The 22698-nt window shown below is 50.5% G+C and overlaps 1 protein-coding gene across 2 annotated transcripts in view; it reads left to right on the top strand.

Moving 5' to 3' along the window:
* The window catches only part of PRKCB (protein kinase C beta), a 1135405-nt gene that overhangs the window by 840600 nt on the left and 272107 nt on the right, over positions 1-22698 (top strand). For both annotated transcript variants that reach the window (XM_078664821.1, XM_078664820.1), the window contains exon 13: positions 561-699. In XM_078664821.1, coding sequence (XP_078520947.1) covers positions 561-699 — 139 coding nt within the window. The remainder of the gene's footprint in view (positions 1-560; positions 700-22698) is intronic.

The following is a 22698-nucleotide window of genomic DNA, read 5'->3' as shown; positions in this document are numbered from 1 at the left end:
GACTCAGGTTGTGGATAAGGGAGAAGCTTCTTTAATGAAAGATACAGGATTCTATATATGATTTAAACAAGGACACCTCACTCTTTCACTCTAGATATGAGTATGTAAGAAACCTTAAAAAGTGCTCAACTGGGACTATGGGTGAGAGATGCCTTCATATTGACGTGTTTTACACTCGGTATGGGTGGGAGTGAAGCATCCTTTAAGAATGGTGCTCCCTGACAGGTAAGATTTATACCACTTGAAAGGAGGATGCCCCACTGTGGATAGGGCTAAGGGAGACAATTCTAGAAAGAAGGGAAACCCTGCTTTTCTCGGTATAGAGAAAAGCAAAAATCTCCTTTTTATATGATTTGTTTCCTGGCATGGGGTTGGGGGAAAGGTCTGAAACAAAGGCGTTGTCCTTCCTGATATGGGTCAGGAATGTTCCTTAAAAGAGGTGGTGGTGTGAGGAACTCTTGCACTTTCCTCATAGTAAGGAGCATAAGGTAAGTAAGTCTCTGTATAACTGTCTGTCACATCCTCCGAGTTCTCACCAAGGGCGGCTGCTTCTCCTGCAGGGACCTGAAGCTGGACAATGTGATGCTGGATTCCGAAGGACACATTAAAATTGCAGACTTTGGGATGTGCAAAGAAAACATCTGGGATGGTGTGACCACCAAGACGTTCTGCGGTACGCCAGATTACATCGCGCCAGAGGTGAGCTTGCTACCCAGCCAGGGAACCCCACACTACTGCTGATCAGCACCACACTTTCTTAGGTCTGGCTGGAGGGAATGCAGTCAGCAGAGCATTTCTGTGCCATGTCATCAATTTATCAGAATGTCAAATCCTTATCTCCCCAATAGAAGCCAGAGGTATAATAAAAGCAATTTAAATTCTGTAAGGGGTTCTCTAAATAAATGCAAATCCCCTTTCAAAGTCAAAAATAGTATTTTTCTCATCTATTGGAAAATGACATTTTTACTATTGGAATTTTGCCCTTCCACGGGTTTTGCATTTACTGCGTTTATACGGGGGCCGGAAGCCTCCAGTTCCAAGAACCTGAGGATTTGAGTGCAAATAAGCTTACATTTTCAGTTTTGACCTAATACAGCTTTGGGCCTTCATTCTAAATTTGCAACAAGAAGAGACTTGGTGTACTTTGTGGAACTGTAGGACCCCATGATGTGTTTTGCTTTTGAGCCATACAAGTGTCGTGTTTGAAAATTAGAGTTTACCCTCGTCGTCGCTTTAATGTCTCGGCTGAGATTTTCATTGGTGACGCGGTCAAAAAGAAGTCTGATCTTCAAAGAGTCCATCTTGAGGACAGTTATGTGTACTAATTGTTTGTATCCATATCACTGCAATTCCTCGGTGAAATAAGTTACTGAGTCGTCAGCCGCTTGTATTTCATCATGTCCCATAGAGGGGCCGATTCTGATTTCGTCCGGAAGGGCTCCGGACCATGTTCGGGGCCCTTCCGACCGAATCGGTCAGTCCCGGTCGGATTCCTTCCCGACCGAGCCATTCCGATGGGCTCGGTTGGGAAGGAATCCGACTTGGATTTCCGGATTATGGACGACAGGCTCGGAGAGCCTGTCCACAGTCCGGAAATCCTCCAGTACTCCCCCGGTCGCCTCCGTGCGACTGAGGGAGTAGGATGACAGCTTTTCACTGCCTTTTCGTGCCGGTCTGTCCAGCACGAAAAGGCTGTCAGAAGCTGTCTCTGGGGGCCCCCAGCAGGGCCCCCATGGGTGTGAGGCCGCCGAATGGCAGCCTGGGGGCGCCTATGGTGCACCTCCATTGATCCCTGCACCCAGTGGCAGGCACCTTGGGGTGCCGGCCACAGGGTGAAGGGATGAACTGCACCCCTGCTTTCAGCAATGCAAGCATGCTTTCCGGTCGGAAAGCATGCTTGCATTGTAAGGTATACAAATGCGACCGAACCCTGTTCCGTCGCATCGTACTATCAGGGCTGTAAACGACGACAGCAGGTCGGTCGGTTACAGCTCCGGGCCGATGTCGGACGGACCTAAGTCCGTCCGACAACGGAATAGGCCCCATAATGTTATTGTGTGTGACCCATTCATTTTTTCAGGGGAATGTAAACACATTCTAATGAAAGTCAGAGGAAAGCTGAGTAAAAGAATCAGTACAGCAGTGAGTAACGTTTTCATCGGTGCTACTCTGAAAGGCATACAGAGGACTCAGGCGAAATTCCGACATAAACATACAAAATTGGGATTTTAGCCAGGTTAAAGAGCTAAACATAGACAGAAACATAAGATAAAAATAGAAACATTGAAAATAATGTATACAAAGAAAGAACATTCTTTTAAGCAAATATATGTATTTTTGTAGAAAAAGCGGGCAAAATGAATGCATGCCTGCTCCAGCGTAGCCAGTCTTGCCACAGTGTGCCAACTCACTACCATGTGGTTGCTAGGTTTGTGTGTTGGTCTGTGTGTGAACAGATGCCAGCAGGTGTGTTATCAGCATGTCAATGCTTTCAAGTCAGCCACCCACCCGTAACTGTTTGTACATTCATGTGAGTCTGTATGGGTATTGCCTGTGTACATGTGTGTTGTCTGTATACAATTGTACCTGTGGGCCTGTTGGTCTGTGTGCATGGGTGCCTGTTGGTCTGTGTGCATGGGTGCCTGTTGGTCTGTGTGCATGGGTGCCTGTTGGTCTGTGCGCATGGGTGCCTGTTGGTCTGTGCGCATGGGTGCCTGTTGGTCTGTGCGCATGGGTGCCTGTTGGTCTGTGTGCATGGGTGCCTGTTGGTCTGTGTGGCTGGATGCCTGTTAGTCTGTGTGCATGGGTACCTGTTGGTATGTGTGCATGGGTGCCTGATGGTCTGTGTGAATGGATGCCTGATGGTCTGTGTGAATGGATGCCTGTTAGTCTGTGCGCATGGGTGCCTGTTGGTCTGTGTGCATGGGTGCCTGTTGGTCTGTGTGCATGGGTGCCTGTTGGTCTGTGCGCATGGGTGCCTGTTGGTCTGTGCGCATGGGTGCCTGTTGGTCTGTGCGCATGGGTGCCTGTTGGTCTGTGCGCATGGGTGCCTGTTGGTCTGTGCGCATGGGTGCCTGTTGGTCTGTGTGCATGGGTCCCTGTTGGTCTGTGTGGCTGGATGCCTGTTAGTCTGTGTGCATGGGTACCTGTTGGTATGTGTGCATGGGTGCCTGATGGTCTGTGTGAATGGATGCCTGATGGTCTGTGTGAATGGATGCCTGTTAGTCTGTGTGCATGGGTGCCTGTTGATCTGTGCGCATGGGTGCCTATTGGTCTGTGTGGAGTGGTGCCGGTTGGTCTGTGCGCATGTGTGCCTGTTGTTCTGTGCGGATGGGTGCCTGTTGGTCTGTGCGCATGGGTGCCTGTTGGTCTTTGTGCATGGGTGCCTGTTGGTCTCTGTGGATGGGTGTCTGTTGGTCTGTGCGGATGGGTGCCTGTTGGTCTGTGCGCCTTTCCTTTTAAATTGCTTTCACATTTTCCTTTTCTCTTCATCTTTTGTTCTCTGTATTTATTCTCCTACAGTTCTGCCTCTTCCTACAGGCTTAGACAACAGTGCTCGATTCCTGTTTTCTTGTAAACTGACATTTGCTTTGCCTAGAGGTGGGTAAGCAGACAAATGAACAGAGAGAGCCGAGCCAGCCCGTGCACGAGCCGAGCCCTGGAAATATCTGCCGTGCAAATCATGGAACTAAAATCACACAAAAAATATGATGACGTCTCTTCAAAAATAAAAAAATAAACACATTTCTTTAACATGCTGCAGCTTTGACATTAATAAGTGACATTAAAGGTTCATTGCACGGTAATGAAGAAAGAGTGGGGTGATGAAACAAAATGCTTGCCTAAGATCACATACTTTGGTTAAGTGGGGAAGCTGGGATTAATCTCAGGTTTTCTGGTTTTACTTTGTACAATTTTATACTAAAAAGCCACTAGATAGTCCTGTATTAGTCTCTCCTTTTACCTCAAATGTTAATACATTGTTTTTAGCTTTTTGCACAAGGTTAGAGTGAGGGTGACAGGCAGAATCCACATGAAAGCTCGGCTTGTTTTGGGCTCGAGGTTCTAAGAGGATCTCGAGCCCGAGCCGGAGCCCAAGCGGTGCGCCTCGCCAACTTCTCCTCTAGTCATAGTGACATTACCTGTGGGGTTCCTCAGGGCTCCTCTCTTTCCCCGCTCCTTTTTAATCTCTATCTTCTTCCTTTAACTCATTCATTGAGGGAAAGGAATGTCCAAATTTTTAACTACGCAGATGACCTTCAACTGGTGTTCAACATCAGTCCATCAGCTTTGTCTGAGTCCAATGTTCAAGACACGAACAACAACCAGTTGAAGCTGAACCCGGAGAAAACTGAGCTGATTCTTTCGGGTGGTCCAGCAAATCCTTGGCACTCCAACTTCATTATAAGTAATGATCTGTCCATGAAAGCCCAGATCAGCTCAGTTGTTTCTGCTGGCTTCTTTCAGCTGCGTAGAATATAGAAGATTAGTAGATTTTTGAGCAGGGAAGCTATGATCTTGGTCACTCTAGCCCTAGTGAGCTCTCGCTTGGATGAGGCCAATTCATTGTATGCTGGTATTCCGGCGTACCGATTGAAGCGCCTCCCGCTTGTTCAGAACCAGACGGCCAGGCTGATTTTTCATCAGCCTAAATGGCATCATGTTAGCCCACTAATGAAAAGCCTTCATTGGCGACCAGTGAGTAAGCGCTGTGCGTTTAAGATGGATTGCACCATCTTTAAAGCAGTACATTGTAACGGCCCGGCTTTCATTTCGGCTCGCTTACGCCGCTACATTCCCACTGGAGACCTTAGATCTTCCCACCTGAATTTATTGGAAGTTCCATCTGCCAAATGGAAGAAGTATGGTGGATTAAGGTTTTCAGTCTTAGCCCCACATTTTGGAACTATCTCCCGGCTGAGCTAAGTTCTCTTACTTCCTTAACCCAGTTCAGGAAACAGCTGAAGACTTTGTTGTTTATTCAAGCATATACTGATTAAGTGCGCCCCCTGTCCACTGCCTTGGCCTTCACTACAGCGCCATGAAACGGTTGGTGTACGTGTGCTTAATAAGTGTTTTTAACATAACATAACAGCATTTGGCTCTAGCCTGAAACGAACTTTAAGTTGCTCCGCCACCACTAGTTTGACTGATGGGCTGGTGATGGGGCACTAAGAGGCTAGGGGAATACAGCTGGGCCCTGACTCCAGCTGACCCCTCCTTGGTGACGCCAATCATTACAGACGAAAGTGGGAAAAGACATTGGGGGGTGGGGCACTAGTGACGGGTAGTAAAGACAGCCCTGTAGCAGTGCTCCTTGGTACTTCAAGTGATAAATCTAAGTGCATAAAGTAATACATACAGACACTCCAGCTGGCAGTACCAACCCACCCCTAGCGCTGCCATCCCAGCTCACTCTCGCAGCATGCCAGACCTTCTTTTAAACTCTTATCGCCATGTTGACCTGGAACCAGTCCATTGAGCAGCTTCTGTTTCCAGGTCACTCGATTGGATTAGTTGCCATGAGAGGCACAAAGCATCTGTCAATTGCACTCTGCAGTGGTTTAAATAGGCCGGTACTGTCTGGTACTAAGTATCGGTACTTTTTTACTTTAAGACAGAGAGTACCTGCACTTCTTAACTCTTTCGATGCTGATGACGGAACCGCTCCGTCATCAGCTGCGGTTGGCGCTGTGCTGATGACGGAGCAGTTCCGTCATGGCCCGCTCGCGGCGCCTGCGCGGCGCGGATTCCGCGCCTGCGCTGGGCATTCCATTGAACGGGCGGGGCCATGACGGAACCGCTCCGTCATAAGCACAGCCCAACCGCGGCTGGTGACGGAGCGGTTCCGTCACCAGCATGCGTGCGGCCGCCCCGCCCCCTTAGCGCTGCGGCGGAATAGCCGCCGCATCGATGTGGTTAAGATAGAGGTAATACTTTTAATTGGAGAGTACCGGCACTTCTCAGAAACAAGCAGGTAATCTGGTACAGAGTACCTGCACTTCTATTTTTCCATTTCAAGCACTGTCTAAGGGCCTTACATAGAGTAGGTTATTAGTGAAAGATACTCAAATTTCTGGAGGAGCTGTGAAATCCGGCGGAGAATCCACTGATTAAAGTTTCTCCATCAAAAGAAACACAAAGGCAAGATGTGATATTTAATCATGTGTTTTTGTGTGGCAAAGTCATGAGTCTTCAATACAAATGGTAGTTAAATTGGGTGTGCACAGTGGCCGAGGTGCATGAAGAAAAGTTTGGGAACTGTGATCTTGAGTGCAGTGGGTGGGGTCAGCGAGTGTGGTGGAGGCGTGGTCAGACATGAAAAGAAGAAAATCTATAGTTATTTTGTTGTCATTTCACCTACAAGGTAACTACATATTAAATATACTGCCCACACCATAAATTAACATTACATGCAACTTATATTTATCTGTGGAAATGCATTTTTCTGGTAGGAAAGCTCAGTTGGTTAATGTGCTCACTGCGTGTATCCAGACATCCACTGACCTTAGTGCTGGTCAGCGCCCTGGGGAAATAGTGACTCGTATGTATAGTGCTACGAAGTTCAAGCCTGTGATAGAAAGCACTGTGAATATGTGCGAATTAAAAAATATATTACACTATACATGAGCTGTTGCAAAATGTGTAAAAAGATTGTTTAAATGTGTCAGTGCTTCCAAAAGTTATGTTTTTAGTGAGACGCTAACTGTACCCAGTGTAAAACATTTTTATACGTTTCCATTCAAATGGCAAATTCCAGATTCCATCAATTAAAGCCTTTACTTGCTGCCAAGCTGCCTTTAGATTTGCTGATTATCCATTTGCACACATTCTCCCTTTTGTGAGGTAGCAGGGACCCTAGAAAGAAGACTTCTTTCTTCTTTAGCGGTCTCTCACGCCTCTCACTTTACCGTAGATGAGACACTTCTTCTCTTTCAACTCGCAGGAACTCAATTGTTCAAGAAAGGTTGTTTTTTATTAAAATGTATGGGAACTGTTTTGATCAAATGAATAAAGCTGGGGAACGTTGCTCCCACCACCAAGCGTAAAGATAGATGTACGCTTACCTGATATGCTTTACCCCTTTTGCGGAATGTTACGTACTTACGGAGGATGGCAATAAAGTTGTCCCAGTTCTTACAGCTTTTTTGGAGTGCACCATAGAGAAATTATGTTGATACCATGTCATTATTTTCATACATCGATTTCATCCCAATGTATTATTTTCATGGTTCTTGTTTTCGCCCTGAGGTTCCTGTAGTCTTCCTTTAGATACTTTTTTGGGTGAACATCTTACTTAAGGTTCCGTAGCTTTTCATCTCTATGAAGACCAGGCTGCTCAGTCGTGAGCTATGACACAACTCCGCGTCACATTTGCCATTAGTAGCATCTGAATCTCCGCGCTTTCCTCAGAAATGTTGCCTCTTTTCTTGCTTTGTGTCCACAGATTTACGCCAAGACGAGCACACAAGAAGATAGACAGCAGATGTTCACTTGCATAAGTCTTTTATGTTTTGATTATATTCTTTTGAGTCTGTTTCTTGAGTAGAACAATATGTGGTCCTGGTGGCCCTTCCAGCCCTTCTTGACAAGGACAACAAGCTGACATAGTTGAATTCCTATGTTTCATTTAATTCAATGACTTTTGTCTCTATGTCTATAGTTGACTTGTAGATATAGACCCAGGTGACTTAGGGTTTTTTCTGTTTTATTTTGTATTTCAGTTTCTAAACCGGTTTTGAAGAGATTTTGGGATATTACTGACTTTGGGGTGTATTCAGAGTTTGTGGCTCTGTACTCCATTCCGCCAAGTAATAAAGTTTGCTGATGTTTTGGAGTAAAGCGCATCATATCTACAGGTTTTGAGCTTATTGGCAGAGGTCTTTTTGCCTTCAGAGGAGATGCTGATAAAGCAACTCTACTGAAGCTTAGCTGTGCGGGCGCCATGTTCAGTGACCCAACACAGCAGAGTTTTTTGTTTTTCAAGAAGGAGTTTTTTTATTGAATCACAAAGGCCATGTGGCCCTGACATGCTGAGAGTTTTACCTCAGTGTATAGGGATTATTTCTTTGTTTTCATGCTTGGGACCAACAGGTTTTTCCTATGGTGTCCTGAACGAGAACAACAATTTGCCAGAATGTCTGCCCTAAACAGTTAGTGTGGTCTGAAGTACTCTGGCTGATCACATCATGTTCAGAGGGTAAACAGCGTTTACAACGCAACTTTTATCACGCACTACCTTTACCACGCAACTTTTACAACGCAAATCGTTAGAATTACTTGCGCTGGGGGGCGCTTTAGGATAGGTAATAGTTTAATTTACTATCCAAAACCTTCCCTACTATCCACGGGGACTGGAGTTGGAATAGTAAATTAAACTATTCACTATCCAGCGCCCCCCAACGCAAGTCGTTGTAACGACTTGCGTTGTAAAAGTTGCGTGGTAAAGGCATGCGTTGTAAAAGTATGCGTGGTAACGACATACATCCTGTTCAGAGGGCGGAAAATTATGGTTCTCCTGAGTCCAAGTAGAGTGGGTGAACTGCCCCTGGTTTGTCTTGGCACATGTGCCCGGGAATCTTAACAGCGCCTCCATGCCAATCTGGGAAGCCTTCGAAAAAGACATTTGTAGGAACTTGCTCTATTTCCTAACCGAAAAAATATTATTTCTGGTCCTTCTATCTGCTTTGAGGTGGTGCAAGGCCGGTCTACCGCATACGTTAAGGATGCCTTCGCTTTCCTAGTTTCAATTGGCCAGTGCGAAGTTTCACCTATATTAGGGTACACTTTGAGATCACACAATAGTTTTGTTTTTTTACAAACTTGCTGGTCAGAAATACCAAGGCCGCACGCAATGCTAGAACCAATTTTATTCCTGCGCGTTCTAACTAATGTAAGAATGCCAATTTCTGACGCTGGCGTGGGGACTTTGAAGTCTCTATAATCTTAATCCCAAAATATGAGGGATGTTTAACGTGTTGGTAACCATAAGAGACAGAACATATGCATGTTTATCGCTCCTGTGTTTGCCATTGGTGGCGTGAAGTTAGGGTTTAATCCGTTTGCTGCTTCGAACGTTCAGCGCCAGTGCTGAACGTTCAAAGAAACGGGTGCGGCCGCGTCGGCCGTTGGTCGTGCGCAGCACCAGGGAGGTAAGTCGCGTGACGTCCAACGGCCGACGGCAGCAGCGGAGGGGTTAAACTTTTTTTTTTCTTTCAGATTTATTTGTGCGTAAGGATTTTTTAAGAAACGGACAAATGTTTCTATGAATTCAGAATTTCATCCTTTTTAAAAAAAAAAATCTGATTTTCGTCGTCCTTTGTTTTTAACGTTTATTTACCAAGTTAAGGCTTGTAAACAACTAATTAAACTATGGCAAACAAACCACCTATTACAAATGCAGTGACTTATGAATTTTGTTATCATTGTTCTTCAGCCATTATAAAATGCCCAGTGATACCGCATCAGTAATTATGACAAGCTGCCTACCTCTTTGCTCACAATTTAATAATGACTTTTTAATAAATTCCGTCGCACTTGCTTTTAATCTGTTCTGCCACGTTTTTCAACGGCTAACCGAATACCCCAAGCTACAAAAACATTAAAATTACGTTTGTATGATGAAAACAAACTCAATATGCCTGCGTAGGTTTTATGGAAAATATTTTTATTTGAACTCATGCATTTTTCAAATGCTAAATAAATGGTTGTGTTAAAAAGGGGCACATTTGTATTAAAGATAAAAAAGAAAAACCTGTATTGAATTCAGATTTCGAGCATGGCCTTTTCAGCATATTGTCCGCAGTGACAATGCGGGCCCGGAATATTAATCCGCGCTGATAGGACGTGTCGCGCAGGGATACATTCTCTTGACAGCGCCTTGTAATAATGAGTCGCCTCCGTCGTCGGCAGGTGATGAGTCAGAGCCGCCGAGGAGGGCGCTCCTCCCCCCCTGTGCTCCGGGTAAGCCAGCCTCCTACCACCGCCTTAATACCCGGGTGCGAGCAGGGGACCAGGGGCGGCCTTAGGCATGTGCAAGCCGTGCAACCGCACAGGGCCGCCAAACCACTGGGGCCACCACGCCAATATATTCTTAATATAATAATCCTCTGAGGATGGATACATATTTGCGTGGCGGCCCCTGGCTCTGTTCCACTTCCAAACACCCTGACTCCCCCCCTCTTCCGGGGCCCCGCCCAGACCCCCTCTTCCGGGGCCCCCTCCCTACGCTCCCTGCCCAAGGCAGCCATGAGCCTAGAGCCACCCCTGAGGGGACCGCCTAGAGCCACTGGGAGCCTGAACGGCCGACCCCAGGAATGAGACGCCGGGGCCCTAGCAATACCCGAGCCAGGAACTGAGGTTAAGTGGCTCGTGCTGGATTGTTAGAATTGGGGACTATTTCACCAAAACGATGCTTCCCTCTGCAGCCCCCTCATGCCCCCCGGGCTGGTGGGCGCTGTACCCGGGCTTGGCGCTGTACCAAGGCTCGGCGCGTCCACGCCCGTGATTTCACACTTGTGCATTCACTGGCACCAGCTGTGCCTGCGTGGCCTCGGCGCAGCCTCCAGGAGCGTCCACGGAGAGCCCTCGCGCGCCAACATAGTCCTCGTTTGCACACCCATCGTTCTTATGCACCCGATTCCAACGTTTGCACCGTGAAGTAGGGAAAGAAAAAAGTGTAAATCAGTCTTTAAAACCGTTTGTGCAAAGAGTAATGTCGTTAAATACAAAAGAGGTTCTATGGGGTAAGGCAAATCACTTTGACAGTGCTAAATAATGCAGAACAAAAGTTTGAAAACTCTCGGAAACACACATGCAATGAGGCAATGAATACTCAAGCAATCTAATAATCAACTTCATATAAGTTGGCCATTCTCCGTAAGCAGAGAGAGATGAGACAGCGACTCTCCAGCGATTGACCGTGTATTTATCTCCACTACGATCAGATCTGACCGTGTCGCTCCAGATCAGGCAGAGTTTCACAATCACCCAAGTTCTGAGGGACACAGGGTTACCCCTTTTTCTTTAAACCCAAAGAGTAATGTCGCTGTCTTCGCTCACGCACTTCCCTTCAGGCAGGATGCGGACGCCGTGCGTGACCTGGAGGACGAGTGTTCCGGGATGAACGTAGACGAATGCCCCGTCCCTGCACCGAACCAGGCACCATCTTTCCCAGAACTCTGGAAAAGGCTGGATGGGGGTGATCTGCAAAAAACTAGACAGGACCTTATGGACGCTTCATTTTGAAATCGAGACTCAGCTAAATTAAATAGAGGCATGTCTGGGTTAACCAGCGACTTGACTAGGTTACATAGAGCTTTAACTGGATTATATAGAGGCACGTCTAGGTTAACCAGAGACTTAACTATGTTACTTAAAAGGTTGAACTGGATTATATAGAGGCACGTCCAGTTTAAACGGAGGCTTGACTAGGTTACACAGATCTTTAACTGGATTGTATAGAGGCACATCTAGGTTAAACAGAGGTTCGACTAGGTTACATTGAGAGTTAACTGGAGACCGCTCTGTCTGCGGTGTGACAGCACTGAGAGAGCGGGGCCCATCAGAGAGCGCTTTGTCTGCAGCGTGACAGTCAGCACTGAGAGAGCAGGGCCCACCAGAGAGCGCTTTGTCTGCAGTGTGACAGTCAGCACTGAGAGAGCGGGGCCCATCAGAGAGCGGGGCCCATCAGAGAGCGCTTTGTCTGCAGTGAGGCAGTCAGAGCTGAGAGAGCGCTTTGTCTGCAGCGTGACAGTCAGCACTGAGAGAGCAGGGCCCACCAGAGAGCGCTTTGTCTGCAGCGTGTCAGCCAGCCCTGAGCGAGCGCTCCGTCTGCAGTGTGGCAGTCAGCGCTGAGAGAGCGAGGCCCACCAGAGAGCGCTTTGTCTGCAGTGCGACAGTCAGCCCTGAGAGAGCAGGGTCCACCAGAGAGCGCTTTGTCTGCAGTGTGACAGTCAGCGCTGAGAGAGCGGGGCCCACCAGAGAGCGCTTTGTCTGCAGCGTGGCAGTCAGCACTGAGAGAGCGAGGACCAGCAGAGAGCGCTTTGACTGCAGTGCAACAGTCAGTCCTGAGAGAGCACTCTGTCTGCAGTCTGACAGTCAGCGCTGAGAGAGCAGGGCCCACCAGAGAGCGCTTTGTCTGCAGCGTGTCAGCCAGCCCTGAGAGAGCGCTTTATCTGCAGTGCAACCGTCAGTCCTGAGAGAGAGCTCCGTCTGCAGTGCGACAGCCAGCGCTGAGAGAGCGGGGCCCATCAGAGAGCGGGGCCCACCAGAGAGCGCTTTGTCTGCAGAGTGACAGTCAGCGCTGAGAGAGCAGGGCCCACCAGAGAGCGCTTTGTCTGCACCGTGGCAGTCCGCACTGAGAGAGCGAGGACCATCAAAGAGTGCTTTGTCTGCAGTGCAACAGTCAGCCCTGAGAGAGCGCTCTGTCTGCAGTGTGACAGTCAGCGCTGAGAGAGCAGGGCCCACCAGAGAGCGCTTTGTCTGCAGTGTGACAGTCAGCACTGAGAGAGCGGGCCCACCAGAGAGCGCTTTGTCTTCAATATGACAGTCAGCACTGAAAGAGCGGGGCCCACCAGGGAGCGCTTTGTCTGCAGTGTGACAGTTAGCACTAAGAGAGCAGGGCCCACCAGAGAGCGCTTTGTCTGCAGCGTGTCAGCCAGCCCTGAGAGAGCGCTTTGTCTGCAGTGCAACAGTCAGTCCTGAGAAAGCGCTCCGTCTGCAGTGCGACAGCCAGCGCTGAGAGAGCGGGGCCCACCAGAGAGCGCTTTGTCTGCAGAGTGACAGTCAGCGCTGAGAGAGCGGGCCCACCAGAGTGCGCGTTCTCTGCAGAGTGACAGTCAGCGCTGAGAGAGCGGGCCCACCAGAGAGCGCTTTGTCTGCAGAGTTACAGTCAGCGCTGAGAGAGCAGGGCCCACCAGACAGCGCTTTGTCTGCCGCGTGGCAGTCAGCACTGAGAGAGCGGGGCCCATCAGAGCGCACTTTGTCTGCAGTGTGACAGTCGGCACTGAGAGAGCGGGGCCCATCAGAGAGCGCTTTGTTTGCAGTGAGGCAGTCAGCGCTGAGAGAGCGCTTTGTCTGCAGCGTTACAGTCAGCACTGAGAGAGCGGGGCCCATCAGAGAGCGCTTTGTCTGTAGTGTGACAGTCAGCACTGAGAGAGCTGGGCCCACCAGAGAGCGCTTTGTCTGCAGCGTGTCAGCCAGCCCTGAGAGAGCGCTTTGTCTGCAGTGCAACAGTCAGTCCTGAGAGAGCGCTCCGTCTGCAGTGCGACAGCCAGCGCTGAGAGAGCGGGGCCCACCAGAGAGCGCTTTGTCTGCAGAGTGACAGTCAGCGCTGAGAGAGCGGGCCCACCAGAGAGCGCTTTGTCTGCAGAGTGACAGTCAGCGCTGAGAGAGCAAGGCCCACCAGACAGCGCTTTGTCTGCCGCGTGGCAGTCAGCACTGAGACAGCGGGGCCCATCAGAGCGCGCTTTGTCTGCAGTGTGACAGTCAGCACTGAGAGAGCGGGGCCCATCAGAGAGCGCTTTGTCTGCAGTGAGGCAGTCAGCGCTGAGAGAGCGCTTTGTCTGCAGCGTGACAGTCAGCACTGAGAGAGCGGGCCCATCAGAGAGCGCTTTTTCTGTAGTGCGACAGTCAGCACTGAGAGAGCAGGGCCCACCAGAGAATGTTTTGTCTGCAGCGTGTCAGCCAGCCCTGAGAGAGCGCTCCGTCTGCAGTGTGGCAGTCAGCGCTGAGAGAGCGGGGCCCACCAGAGAGAGCGGGGCCCACCAGAGAGCGCTTTGTCTGCAGTGCGACAGCCATCTCTGAGAGAGCGGTGTCCACCAGAGAGCGCTTTCTCTGCAGTGTGACAGTCAGCGCTGAGAGAGCGGGGCACACCAGAGAGTGCTCTGTCTGCAGTGTGGCAGTCAGTGCTGAGAGAGCGGGGCACACCAGAGAGCGCTTTGTCTGCAGCGTGGCAGTCAGCACTGAGAGAGCGAGGACCAGCAGAGAGCACTTTGTCTGCAGTGCAACAGTCAGCCCTGAGAGAGCGCTCTGTCTGCAGTGTGACAGTCAGCGCTGAGAGAGCGGGGCCAACCAGAGAGCGCTTTGTCTGCAGTGTGACAGTCAGCATTGAGAGAGCGGGGCCCACCAGAGAGCACTTTGTCTGCAGTGTGACAGCCAGCGCTGAGAGAGCAAGGCCCACCAGAGAGCGCTTTGTCTGCAGAGTGTCAGCAAGCTTAGAGAGAGCGCTTTGTCTGCAGTGCAACAGTCAGTCCTGAGAGAGCGCTCCGTCTGCAGTGCGACAGCCAGCGCTGAGAGAGCAGGGCACACCAGAGAGCGCTTTGTCTGCAGAGTGACAGTCAGCGCTGAGAGAGCGGGCCCACCAGAGTGCGCTTTGTCTGCAGAGTGACAGTCAACGCTGAGAGAGCAGGGCCCACCAGAGAGCGCTTTGTCTGCAGTGTGACAGTCAGCACTGAGAGAGCAGGGCCCACCAGAGAGCGCTTTGTCTGCTGCGTGTCAGCCAGCTCAGAGAGAGCGCTTTGTCTGCAGTGCAACAGTCAGTCCTGAGAGAGCGCTCCGTCTGCAGTGCGACAGCCAGCGTTGAAAGAGCGGGGCACACCAGAGAGCTCTTTGTCTGCAGAGTGATAGTCCGCGCTGAGAGAGCGGGCCCACCAGAGTGCGCTTTGTCAGCAGAGTGACAGTCAGCGCTGAGAGAGCAGGGCCCACCAGAGAGCGCTTTGTCTTCAGCGTGGCAGTCAGCACTGAGAGAATGGGGCCCACCAGAGTGCGCTTTGTCTGCAGTGTGACAGTCAGCACTGAGAGAACGGGGCCCACCAGAGTGCGCTTTGTCTGCAGTGTGACAGTCAGCACTGAGAGAACGGGGCCCACCAGAGTGCGCTTTGTCTGCAGTGTGACAGCAGCGAGAGAGCAGCGCCCACCAGAGAGAGCTTTGTCTGCAGTGTGGCAGCTGGCGCAGAGAGAGCGGTGACCAGAGAGCGCTTTGTCTGCAGTGTGACAGTCAGCACTGAGAAAGCGGGCCCACCAGAGAGCGCTTTGTCTGCAGTGTGACAGTCAGCACTGAGGGAACGGGGCCCACCAGAGTCCGCTTTGTCTGCAGTGTGACAGTCAGCACTGAGAGAACGGGGCCCACCAGAGTGCGCTTTGTCTGCAGTGTGACAGCAGCGAGAGAGCAGGGCCCACCAGAGAGCGCTTTCTCTGCAGTGTGACAGTCAGCGCTGAGAGAGCGGGGCACACCAGAGAGTGCTCTGTCTGCAGTGTGGCAGTCAGTGCTCAGAGAGCGGGGCACACCAGAGAGCGCTTTGTCTGCAGCGTGGCAGTCAGCACTGAGAGAGCGAGGACCAGCAGAGAGCACTTTGTCTGCAGTGCAACAGTCAGCCCAGAGAGAGCGCTCTGTCTGCAGTGTGACAGTCAGCGCTGAGAGAGCGGGGCCAACCAGAGAGCGCTTTGTCTGCAGTGTGACAGTCAGCGCTGAGAGAGCGGGCCCACATGAGAGCGCTTTGTCTTCAGTGTGACAGTCAGCATTGAGAGAGCGGGGCCCACCAGAGAGCACTTTGTCTGCAGTGTGACAGCCAGCGCTGAGAGAGCAAGGCCCACCAGAGAGTGCTCTGTCTGCAGTGTGACAGTCAGCAATGAGAGAGCGGGCCCACCAGAGAGCGCTTTGTCTTCAGTGTGACAGTCAGCACTGAGAGAGCAGGGCCCACCAGAGAGCGCTTTGTCTGCAGAGTGACAGTCAACGCTGAGAGAGCAGGGCCCACCAGAGAGCGCTTTGTCTGCAGTGTGACAGTCAGCACTGAGAGAGCAGGGCCCACCAGAGAGCGCTTTGTCTGCAGTGTGACAGTCAGCACTGAGAGAGCAGGGCCCACCAGAGAGCGCTTTGTCTGCAGAGTGTCAGCAAGCTCAGAGAGAGCGCTTTGTCTGCAGTGCAACAGTCAGTCCTGAGAGAGCGCTCCGTCTGCAGTGCGACAGCCAGCGCTGAGAGAGCGGGGCACACCAGAGAGCGCTTTGTCTGCAGAGTGACAGTCAGCGCTGAGAGAGTGGGCCCACCAGAGTGCGCTTTGTCTGCAGAGTGACAGTCAACGCTGAGAGAGCAGGGCCCACCAGAGAGCGCTTTGTCTGCAGTGTGACAGTCAGCACTGAGAGAGCAGGGCCCACCAGAGTGCGCTTTGTCTGCAGTGTGACAGCAGCGAGAGAGCAGGGCCCACCAGAGAGAGCTTTGTCTGCAGTGTGGTAGCTGGCGCTGAGAGAGCGGGGACCAGAGAGCGCTTTGTCTGGTCTGCAGTGTGACAGTCAGCACTGAGAAAGCGGGCCCACCAGAGAGCGCTTTGTCTGCAGTGTGACAGTCCGCGCTGAATGTTCTGCTTCTCATTGGGCAGGGGGTCTCCGCTGGGTCCTCCTTCTGTAATTAAACTGACTGCCTTGTGTAATTGGTTTCTTTGATGCACAGATGGACCCGCCTGAGGCCGCTGGAAAGTGGAGCTGATACTGAGCCCTGCAGCGGCAGCTAAGCAAATAAACCTGGAGCGGGGGAGGGGCAGATGCTCAGAATTGGAAAGAGGAGGGGGACAGACATGCAGCCTTAGATTCTCCTCTGCCCATCTGTATGTGTATACCCGCAGAGATAGACTGGTGCCCTAAGAGGCCGATCACCCCTGTAGACCCCAGGCCCAGCTTCTCCCCCAGGCCTCGCTCTTACACTTGAGCACATGTGTTTGTCGCTCTCCTTGGCGTGGTGTTCCCCAAGGTTACACTCTCTCACCTTGGTTGTTTAATGCTGGGTCCTCTTCTGGCTCTCCTTGGCACCTGGAATCTTACCTTTCTTACCCTCCCCCACCCCATGGTACACAGATCACAATAAAAGTGTTCGGATCCATGCCCACCACCACATCCTGCTTGCTTTTCTGCAGTGATAAAGATCATGCGTACAGAACTGGCCACAACTCGGTGGAAAGAAACAACGGTGTTGAAGTTCTATCCTCTTTCTCCCATGAACAACCTGGCTTTAATTTTCAGCCAGAACAGCACTCTTCCACATGTGGTTATCATCATGGGATCAAGACCGAGTGTTGGACTTGGCCCTTTTTGCAGGGTCATCCCAGAACTTTTTGCCTTCCTACTGTATTTTGTCTGACCTTTTGTTGGTGGTTTTATGACTCTGGGCACTTTATCACTGCTGTTCCGTGCTAAGGTACATGTGCTCTCTATGGTAAACTTGTACAGTGGTATCTCATATACCCAGGGCCAGTAAATTAAATGTTACCGGTGGACTTGCAGCGCTGCTTGACCCACCCACCAAAGTAGCCTTTCAAACCTGTCTCAGGCCTTTGCCACTGCAGGGCCTGTGCACGCAGTTTAATGCCACTGTGACGTGGCACATAAAATGGTTGCCACGTCTGAGACTCTCCTTTTACTTCATATCAGTCACCCCTAAGGTAGGCCCTACCTAGCCCTATGTGCAGGGTGCAGTGTAGGTAAAAGGTAGGACATGTGCCTTAACTGTGTGGCATGTCCATGTAGTGACAAGCACCCTATTTTGTTTCTTACTGCTGTGAGGCTGCCCTCTCATAGGAATGCATTGGGGATTCCCTGATAGGTGCTTCAGTGGTAATTCCTGACATGAGAGGGGTAGCATGATCAAGTTTGGTATGTTTGGAATAGTGGTTATAAAAGCTACATGTTGGTGTTCACCGATTTATTATTACTATTTTAGAAATGCCACTTTTAGAAGTATGCATTGCTATGTGACTTTGGTCCTCTGCTAATGTGTATTGACTGGCTTTTGAGAGACAGGGGCTGGGGAGGTGCAGTGGCTCCAGAGATTCTGGATCAGTCAGTGCTAAGATAAATAGGCCTGGTCTGCATTTCGAGTGGTGGGAGGAGTAGCGCCTGCACCTATATAGGGCTGTACCTGCCCTCCACAATGATGGCTCTGCCCCCCTGTGGTGTGTCTGGGGCCAGGGCTTACACTTACAATAGGGAGTGTTGTGCACTTGAAAGTGCCCCCCAGAACAGGTTTGGACTGGGCTCAGAGCCTGTGCCAGGTGGAGAACAAAGACTGTAATACTATAAGTACTGGGACTGTGACCCCATGTCTGTGTACTTGCGTGGACTGCAGTGTGCCAGGAGGAACCACCACTTTGGACTGACCTGCTGCCTGCTGGGGGGGCTGAAAGGACTCCCCCTCTGCTGGAGGACCCCGTGTGCTGGCTTGCCTGTGCCCAGCTCTGTCCTGGGTGACCTTGGACACAGCGCTGGTGAGCACTCGATTTTCACCCTGCTTTTCTTTAAACTGAGTGCCCTTGGGCTAAAAAGTGGATCCGGTGTGAGATGAGTACTGTGGTGTCCCGGTGTCATGTCTCCAGGGTGTAGACAGGTGGAGCACTCTGTTTTTTAATGGCCTGGAACGCATGAGGAGGCGTGCATCTGACAAGCGGGGGGAGCACCTCCCTTAGGCGTGGGAACAGTGCGGTGTCCACACACCAGAAGCACGTTGTGGGCACTTCACATTTTGTCTTCTGAGCCCGGGAAGTTTGCTCTGACTTTGAACGCGACGAGAACAGGTGCAACGCGACCTGGAAGTCAGGGCAGAGGATGCCTGATCGTGGCGGGGCTCCCGTGAGGTAGTGGAGAGCCCTGCAGTTCCCTTAGCCTGGTTGTGGGCGGGGCCGACAGGAGTGACCGAGCCGGAGCCTCGCGGGCTCCTGTGGCCACAGGATAGAGCTGGAGCCTCGGGGGCTCCATTCTGCAGCTTCCTGCCTCCCCTTGCTTGGTAGAGGGAGAGGAGGGCCACCAGTAGTGGACAGTCTCTCGCAAGAGACCAACGTGAAGTGGAGGTACCAGGGAATCTCTATGGGGGAGTCCAATACCCCGACCGCCAACAGCTACCATGTGTGTTTGCGGGTAGCCACACTTTGTGCAAATGGCATACGCGAGGGACCAAGTGAGGTCTCCTCGCCAATGAGGGCATTGTGAGAGGTCTCCTACGCATGGGGTGCCAGCAGCTGCCCCACAAAGGATCGGAGCAGCTGCCGACTGTGCATACTATTGGGGGCTTTTCTTTCTTGCTCCTGTGGCCATTGCGGGGCATTCACAAGACGGGACCTAGCATTTGGCCCCAGCGGCTGTGCCACAGGTTTGTGGGCAGCTACAGTTCACTACGGAGGCCTTTGTGAGTAGATGTTCCCCCCTATGTCTAAGAGCGGCATGATGTGCTTATTGCCATGATGTGCGCACCCCTTACAAGTGTACTAAGGTACACTGATGTCTATGATACCTGCATAATGTGCTATGCTGAGGACCTTTCTGGGGTTTATGCCTAATGTGGTGTGCTAAGTGCACTCTTACCAGTAGTTACTGGTTGTCCTAACTAACTGTAATTTATGTGATGTTTATGACAATGGCCCGATTGGCCTATTGGTTTATATAATACCTGTAAAATCATGACTAGTACCTAGTGGCACAGTACTATATGTGATTGTGTTCTAATGTGTTTTTATGGATAATACAAAGGCTATTTTCATATAACCTTGTGTGGAGTTTCTTTTGTGGTTTGACCAGTGTGTCGCTGCTGTATGAGTGTGTTCCGCAAACGCTTTACACATTGCCTCTGGGCTAAGTGGAGAAGTGTGGCTCACTGGTTAGAGCAGGCAGACCTTGAAGCAGAGAACGGCCCGGGACCAGGGTTCAATTCCCGACGCGGCAGGGTCGTGGACCAGGGTCAGCGGACTCGATAATTCTCGCTTCGGTGCCTACTCGAATCACGGGTTCACACTCTGCAACTCTGGGCATTAAGCTTGCTTAATCTCCACAACGCCCCCCCCCCCCGCGGCGGGATGCCTGGCTTTCACCTTGGGGATACCCAGTACGGGTTATCTCCCTGGGAAAAAGCCAGGACGGGTTCCCAAGGCAAGCGCCGAGATGCCTCACGGTGATTCGAGCGCTATATAAGTAGCCTAAAAAAAAAAGCCTAACTGCTCTGCCAAGCTACCAATGGGGGGAGTTGGGGTTACCTTCGGTGTGTACCTCCCTTGCCCTGACTAAAGTGGTGGGTTCTGCCTGGCTTAGGTGCATACCCTAGCCAACCAGAAACCCCTTTTCTACCACCGAGCAAGTAAACCTTGTCAATTAGAGCATTTATTTCCATGTGCCTTGGCTAACCAAAACATCACAGCTCTTCCTGCTACACCATCTCCGGCATATCTTTTGGTTGGAACTAAAAGTCTATTTCTATCTTGTTATCCCCAACAGTCGTGATCTAGGAATATCGAAATACTCATTGCCAAGCTCCGGTTGGTCCAAAAGGCCAGCATCAGTTGGACACTGGGCTGTAAAGGCGAGACAATAGAGTTCGGTGGATGCAGGACATCTGCCAAAAGCAGTGATGTCCCACCCCATATTCATAGTTCACAGAGGGCCTATGTACAGACACAGTGTGTCCTTCATGACTGAGATCACATGCTCAAGAGTTAATCAGGGCACGTGAGGGAAACATGTACCCTTCATGTCAAAGGTTGCAGTCTTAAGACACAGTCCGGGGCGCTTGTTCTCATAATACCCAGGACCTCAGCTTCAAAGGATGTGGCGAGTTCTTCATTTTGTTGCATTAGTAACTTTGCGGATGGTCTTTGACACAGAAAATCTTTATTATACAGAGTCACAGCCCGCGGAAGATCATTAAAGACACAGTGCGACCATCATATCCAGGATTACGGGTTGGGGGAGGGGGAGATGAGAGCACCAGAGTATCCATAATAGTCATGATCACAGCTTCAGGAGATGCTTGGAGACCCAGCATCTCCTTCATGTTCAGGATCATTGCATCAGGAAATAACTAGAGACACAGGGTGTCCATCAAGTACAGGATCACAGCCTCAGCAGATGATTGGAGACACAGAGTGGCCATCATATGCAGGATCATAGCCCTACCAGATGATTGGATGGACAGAGTGTCCATCATGTGCATCATCACAGCCCTACAAGATGATTGGATGCACAGAGTGTCCATCGTGTTCATCATAACAGCCCTACAAGATGATTGGAGGCACAGTGTCCATCATGTGCAGTACCACAGCCCTACAAGATGATTGGAGGCACAGTGTCCATCATGTGCAGTACCACAGCCCTACAAGATGACTGAGACACAGAGTATCCATTGTGTTCAGGATCACAGCCTCAGAACATAAGGGGATTGTGTCCTTCAAGTCCAGGATCACAGCCCTATGAGATGATTGGAGACACAAAGTGTCCATCATGTGAAAGATCACAGCCCTACGAGATGATTGGAGGCACAGTGTGGCCATAATGTCCAGGATCACAGCCTCAGACGATAAAGGGCTTATGTCCGTAACCTCCAGTATCTCAGCTTATGGAGATGACTGGAGGCAAGGTGTGTTCTTCATGCTCAGTATGAAAACCTTCTATGATGGCCAGGAAGACATATGTCATTCATATCCAGGATCACCGCTCCAGGAGACTATCAGGTATACATGTGTTACTAATGTCAGGATCTAAGCCTCAATAGATGATTGGGGTAATGATGTGGTTGTATGCAGAATCATGTTGGCTGAGGAAGATCTGGGATCCAGTGCATCCTTCATGCCCCAACCTCATTTCAGAATGCCCTGGATCTTCACAAATGAAGATTATCTGGAATCTGGTGTGTTCATGTCCAGCACCACAGCCTCTGCAGATTGATGAGGTGGGGGGGTAGGAGCACACATGTCTCCAGGATCACACTGCAGTAGATAATCAGGAACATGGTATGCCCTTTATATCAGTATCACATACACAGTAGATTATCCTGGTCAACGTATGCCCTTCACGTGTTGAGTGCCAGCTGCAGTAGGTAATCAGCAACATCTTCTCTCCCTTATGTCCAGAGTCGCTTCCTATGAAACGATGATGGAGATGTGGGCTGTCACCCTGCAAAACTATTTTTTAAGAATTCTTTCAATTTGCCGGATCAGCGAGTCTCAATAAAAACTGAAAAATAGCCTCGGGTAAAGGTTTGTTCTTCTGAATCTATTGGCAAGGAATCTCTTAGTCCAAGGGATGCTTCTGCCCCATACTCAGCATATGGTCTGATCAAAAGCCAGTAGGCAGTGGTGAGGCATGTTTCACACTGCTTCTCACAAACCTCTTGCAAGTAGCATGATTGTTGTGCCTCTGCTTTCCCATTGTGTTCCTTTCTGTTTAGGGATGCTCATAGTCAGACACCCATGTGCTGTGTACATTGTTGTAAGTGCCGTATAAGGCAAGACCACCCGCTCCTGCTACCGAAGATCACTCAGACTGATGGGCAGCGCTGTAGCCTGTGGGCGATCTGTGTCCAGAACATAAGTTGCCATTTTGAGAGAGGAAGTAAAATGATCCATACTTGTACATTAGGAAGTCCTTATATGTTTCTGGATATCTTAATGTACCTTGTTTAAAAGTTTGTTGAGTCGCTGACAATTAACCCCTTAACCACAGCGCGAATTCTCCCGCAGTGCGGGAGAATTATTGAGCAGGCGGGGCTTCGACGTCCAACGGACGTGCGCCGCACCAGAGAGGTAGTGCTTCCGTCGGCCATTGGCCAACGCACGCACCGAAGGGGTTAAAAGTAAATGGGATGTGGCAGGCAGTATTATCCTGAATTACTCACATGATGTGGCAGGCAGTGGCACCCTGCGTTAGTTATGAGATGGGGCAGGCAGAAAGCCC

The sequence above is a fragment of the Lissotriton helveticus genome, chromosome 10 (genome assembly GCF_964261635.1).
Source record: "Lissotriton helveticus chromosome 10, aLisHel1.1, whole genome shotgun sequence".
Lineage (NCBI taxonomy): Eukaryota > Metazoa > Chordata > Amphibia > Caudata > Salamandridae > Lissotriton > Lissotriton helveticus.
This window is presented reverse-complemented; position numbering and strand designations above follow the sequence as displayed.